The 5,989-nt window shown below is 46.9% G+C and overlaps 1 protein-coding gene across 5 annotated transcripts; it reads left to right on the forward strand.

Annotated features, from left to right (window-relative positions):
- LOC120660640 (pentatricopeptide repeat-containing protein At2g36730-like) lies at positions 1-3,397 on the forward strand. Of its 5 annotated transcripts, none has more exons than XM_039939246.1 (4): positions 1-1,782; positions 2,705-2,811; positions 2,891-2,955; positions 3,095-3,397. In XM_039939246.1, exon 1 carries the CDS (start codon positions 239-241, stop codon positions 1,751-1,753), a length of 1,515 nt encoding a protein of 504 aa, XP_039795180.1. In that variant the 5' UTR covers positions 1-238; the 3' UTR covers positions 1,754-1,782; positions 2,705-2,811; positions 2,891-2,955; positions 3,095-3,397. The 5 variants fall into 5 exon arrangements, with proteins under 5 accessions (XP_039795180.1, XP_039795178.1, XP_039795182.1 ...); XM_039939244.1 differs by having other exon boundaries at positions 3,118-3,397; XM_039939248.1 differs by having other exon boundaries at positions 2,728-2,811; positions 3,118-3,397.
- The last annotated feature ends 2,592 nt before the right edge of the window (positions 3,398-5,989 follow it).

The following is a 5,989-nucleotide window of genomic DNA, read 5'->3' on the forward strand; positions in this document are numbered from 1 at the left end:
CCAATTCCCAACCCGCGCGCCGCCACGCTCTCGGCTCGCGTTCGCGGCGTCGCCCCACCGGCGGAAGGCGGCGTCGCGGAGACGTCAAGAGCAGCAGAGGCATGCTGCAGCACACCACCTGATCGGGCGGTGGATCCAGAGGCCAATGCTTGGCGCCGCGGCGACATTGGCTGGTGAGACCGTGAGAAGCAAGCAGTAGTGCGCTGTCCTTGCGCGGGGCAGGAGGGCGCTCCGTGGCATGGCCACGCCCCCGGCCGCCGTCCGCGCCCTCATCGCCGCCGCAGCCACCGTCCGGCACCTCAGGCAGATCCACAGCCACCTCCTCACCTCCGGGCGCGTTGACTCCCTCGGTCCCGTCCTGCTCCGCCGCATCATTTCGCTGCCCTCCCCGCACCTCCACCTCCCCTTCGCTCACCGGCTCCTCCTCTCCCTACCATCCCCGCCGCTGGACCTCTTCAACCTCCTCCTGCCCCCGCTCGCCTCCTCGACCGACCCATCCACCGGGGCCTGCCTCTTCGTCCGCCTCCGCCGCGGCGGCCTGCGCCCCGACGCGCACACGCTCCCGCACGTCCTCAAGGCTCTCGCGCGTCTCGCGCCGGGCTCCCTCCCGCACGTTGCTTGCACCCACGTGGAGGCCATCAAGAGCGGCCTCGAGCGCGCCGTGGTGTACGTACCGAACGCCATCATGGCCGCGTATTCTGCCTGCGGCCACCTCGGGCGCGCCGTGCAGGTGTTCGACGAAATGACACGCCGGACTGTGGTGTCATGGAACACCGCGCTCACCGCCTGCGTGGACAACGACTGCCACGACTGGTGCGCCAGGATGTTTACGGAGATGGTAGAGGCTGGGTTCGAGCCTGACCACACAACGTTCGTGGTCATGTTGTCCACTGCTGCCGAGCTGGGAAACTTGGCGCTTGGCAAGTGGGCTCATGGGCAGGTCGTTGCCCGGAAGCTGGACATGACGCTTCAGCTTGGCACTGCAGCAGTGAATATGTACGCCAAGTGTGGTGCAGTAAGTTATGCATCACGCTTGTTTGGGAGGATGACAGCAAAAAATGTCTGGACATGGAGTGCGATGATCGTGGGGTTTTCACAGAATGGGATGGCACAGGAGGCGCTAGAGCTGTTTTATAAGATGAAGGATGCATCTGTCATGCCCAACTATGTCACGTTCCTTGGACTGCTTTGTGCATGCAGTCATGCTAGGCTGGTTGACGAGGGCCGCCAATTCTTCCATGAAATGCAGCATGTCTATGGAATCAAGCCGATGATGACACACTACAGTGCCATGGTGGATGTCCTGGGACGCAGTGGTCACCTCCAGGAAGCTTATGACTTTGTTATGGACATGCCAGTCAAGCCTGATGCGGTTGTCTGGAGGACATTGCTGAGCGCCTGCCAGCTTCACAGCTCCATGGACTGCATATACATTGTTGACAAGGTGCAGAAGAGACTGTTGGAGCTGGAGCCCCGAAGAAGCGGGAATTATGTGATGGTTGCAAATATATACTCTGACATTGGGTCATGGGATAAGGCGGCCATGGCGAGGAGGGTGATGAGGGAAGGGAGGATGAAGAAGATGGCAGGGGAGAGCTGCATTGAGATTGGTGGGCAGATTCAGCGGTTCATCTCCGGGTATGATTCTTGCCTTGGATTTGACGGTGCATCCAGGATTCTGCATGAGCTGAACACCATCATGAGAAAATGGGAACCTGTCGACAAAATTTTGCTTGTTGATGCTGACATTTGAGGACAGCATATTCCGAGCAAACTGTTCAGGTTGGTGCCACATTTCTTTCTGGTTGATTTTGCTGTGTAGAGGCTGCACTTCTGTTTTTCCCCCCAATGGCTAGTTCAGTTTTGGCATTAATATGTGCTTTATGTGGGTCCTGTGGAACTCTATTTTGCCTTTTTTCGGGGTCTTCTCTTTCCTGTCTTTATTCACTTTGTGCATTGGACATATAAAACATGTCAGTTCTACTTGACACTGACTATTGGTAAATGTCAATTTAACATAGATTGATTTGGCCTCCGTTTCAACAAAATAGTTTGAATACTAATCTAGGGACATAAGATGATTGTTATGTAATGTAAGGCATTTGGCCAGCAATATGTGTACAACTTAATAATTTTACTACCTGACAAAAAATGCCCGTTGCTGAATGAATGTGTGACATTTCAACGTGCCAGAGATATTATATTCTTTCATCCCAACAGCAATATGCCAATATTGCATTTTGCAAGTAGCCACGAGCCAAGTCATTAAAAAAATATTTTTATTAGAAGAGAAGGTTAATTTGATGGTATGTCGTGAGCATATTTCAAACATGCCAACGCAAAAATACAAATATCCTATTATAAACATAAATACAAATATCCGATTATTATAAAACCTTATCTTCAGTTATGGGCAATACTCCATGGGATAAAGCTAATGATAGGACTAACTGCAAATTTTTAACTAGCCGGTATGTAGATTTGACTGAAAAAGTACCACCGGATATGTCAATCACCTCCTAGCATATTGGTTACACCTGTTATTTCTTCCATCTGAATAGGTTTAAATTTCGAACGGATTCCTTTTTTGTCATGCTTCCCAGATTTGTTTTGGAAAAAGAAATATTTGAAATTGCGTTCCTTATGCACTGTGCATGAGGCTCATGCATTTTTATGTGATTATTTTTAAGATTGTTTTCCACAGATACCCTTCTAAAATGCTTTTAGTTTGTGCTATGCACTATGTCCATTGGGCTTGTGTACAATGATGCTGCAATGAGAAAGGAGATGTAACATGTGAAATGTCATGAGGTGATTTTATGCATAAACAAAGAATTGTGATCCTATTTTCACATATGACAATTACTGATTGAAAAATACATGTCTGCAGCCTTATGACTATGGGTACACTGCACCTTCCGGAGCACATCCTGATGAAACTACTATTGATATGAGGTAGGGCATAATGCTTGTTTTCATACATAACTTTGATGCTAGAGTACTATTTTAAGCTTCTTAAGCTGTTCTGTTACATATTTTCTGATATTTTCTTTTGTAATATATTTTCATCTAACTGCTCATCATCATATCACAGTTCTTTTGGTTTTGTAAGTGCAGGCCCAGATGACTTTGTGCTCAAGTTTTTCGTCAGATCAGTTGTACCAATTGTAAAGATAGATCAATAGTACCAATTGTAAAGATGCGTGGGATCCCGCCCAGTTAAGCTACGGATTTTGCTAGTGCGTTGGTGTCGTGAAGGCAGGGAGTAGCGAGGTGTACATAACTTGACACATATCTGAGTCATGTGCTGCCAACTAAATCTTGCCGATGTAGAAGGCATGTTTCAGTGTAACGACCGTGCCAGCGCCCCCAGATCACCAAGTGCGACTTCACTGTTTCTTTCCAGCTCCACAATCGGCCTCCTAGTGAAAGAAAGAAGCATAGTTGCTTGCTTCATCTAGGACTGGTAGCAGATTACAAGAGACACCCGCACACTTTCAACTACACCTCGATGCATAAAACCAGCATCGGTTCAACCACAGCTGAATGCTGTAAACATAGGCAACACTGGCAAAATAACTCGCCGTTGCTCTAGCAAGTCATGAAACATTCTCACTGTGATCCTTGGAGCTCCTCCTTTACCACCTTTGTCATTGCGAGCTGCGACTTGAATCCCTTGGAGGTCCGAAAATGCCACTGTGTTTGTGACACTAATCAACCTGGCAGAACAAAAAGCATATTTCAAAATCACAATTGTCGAAGTGTAACATGCACAATGATCCATGTAAAAAAACATCACAGGACAAAGAAAATTAAATTGCAAATCAGCAAAAGAGAAAACAAACTTTTTTGCTTGTTTGTGCCTATTGTGATTTACCCTCCATAGTTTTACAAGGGAAGTGCACATGCACATGCAACATGGGAAGTGAAGACTTAATTAATACCAAAAGGAACATGGAAAGTATAATAAATTTCCCAAGTGCAAATTTGGAGCAAGCTTCATGCATTGGGTAAGCTACGAAGTTATGATGGAAGCTTTATAAGCCCAGGTTTATACAACCAAACTACACAGAATATATCCCCTCAATTAACTAATTAAACTTAATATAGGAAAACTGCTGGGCAGCATGTCAATGGAAATTTTACCCTCCATGCATCCAAACTCCAAAGCCTAACAACTACATTATATCCAAAAAGATCAGTGACTATTTTTCTGTAATTTTGCTGATGGAGATGTAAATCAACAAAGTCAAATTAGTCGTGCGGATTTGAATTATAACAGAGCTGTGCCGTTTGATGAAGGGCAATTATTCTTGATGAAAAGGGCCATATCAAGGTTCTTTAAGGCCCTGTTCTATGTTTAAAATGGGCCCTGCCACAAAATGCTTAACTGACAAAATTAGAATTCATTTTATTTAGTGCTATGGCCATCATGCATTTTTACTTACTAGGACAGGCTTTATGCCAAAAAAAATCCCAATTTTGTTAGTAATGTATCAAACAAATGTCATAAGTTGAATGGGGTGTCAAGTTCAACACAACAGGAAGGACCCCAATTAAACAGCATAGCGCGCAAGCTAGAGTAGTAGAAAAACGGTTTGCTTGATGTCGAAAAAGGTAAACACAATAATGATGGACTCCTTTGTTTCGTTATTAGTAGATGTTACATTAGGGGGACTCGGGAGAGTTAGCTAGAAAGGAAAATAGTAATTTCCTAATTGGAGTTGTTCTTTTTGTTGCACAAAAGAGAAGATTTTGAGTCCCTAGAAACTTGACAAGACTAGAGAAAGAGAGTTTGAGACTGAGAGGTGTACAAAGTAAATTAAAAAGCTTCCAGGCAAAAAGGACAAGGTCATGCTCACATTATTACTTTAGATAAGGCATTAATTACTGAATGTTAACAATAAAAAAAGAGGGGGGGGGGTTGGAAGGGAGCATTAGGCTACACCTACACCATTGTATGGCCCTGGCTTGGAACCTGGACTTCACAGTCTTGAGTTTTGAGTTTTTTTGAAGAGCTTCTTCCATGAACTAAGCAAGCAGTGATATTCATGAAACATGAGTCCCCTTGACCTACATAAGAGAAAGCAGTGCAGTTAGAACATAAGAGTTACACAAACAATGTCAGTAACTGAGGTCCAAGTGCCTACCAACAATAATGGTTGCAAAAGGTGAATAAATGATCTAAAAGCGTGAAGGGCCACACAGAGGGCCGGATCCCCTTTCTGTAGTCATGGATGATGGACAGTGTTGATAACAGCTCACATGTGCTGCTGCTGACAGAGTACATAACAACGGGGTAGAGGTCTTCAGACTCGAAGTAAATGACATTGCTGATGATGGAAGGCACATTGTGTCGACTGTCGAGACACAGAGAGGCATCGGTCGCGGCTGAGAAACAGAGCTTGGTCATCAAGGCTACTTACCGGTGTAAGCTGTTGGTGGCCAACCGTGTCAACCTCAAACAGTGCAAACTGGCAAGGCTGATATCTCTCGACGTCCTTGTCAAAGTGAAAATGATGGAGGACAAGTATCAAGCGCGCAGCGGATTCCACGAGGAAGAATGCGTGTGTTTGAGGGATGCCGAATGTGTTCGGGATACGAGCAACACAAGGATTCGGACATTGAAGGTAGATCTGCAGAACCTGCCTCTCGTTGTTCATGACGCCGTAGATACGGAGACGCGGCCATGGAAGGGGATGGCTGAGGCAAGCTTCAAGTTGTGGTGCACGATATACCAGGCTACCAGCAGGGGAACCTAGGCTCGGCGACGACCACCCCGGGCATGGTAGGGAACCATGCGACCACGGCGATGGAATCGGGGGACTCCGGGGACGCGCACACGGCAACTCTCATCCAGGCGCGGGACTGCTGCTCCTTGACCATGTAGTTGAAGATGGCGGCGATCGGCGGGAGGTCGACGGCGACGCGGGTGAAGGGGTGCAGGACGCGAACGGCGGTGGTGTCCTTGTTGATCAGGATGACGAGA

The sequence above is a fragment of the Panicum virgatum genome, chromosome 2N (assembly GCF_016808335.1).
Source record: "Panicum virgatum strain AP13 chromosome 2N, P.virgatum_v5, whole genome shotgun sequence".
NCBI lineage: Eukaryota > Viridiplantae > Streptophyta > Magnoliopsida > Poales > Poaceae > Panicum > Panicum virgatum.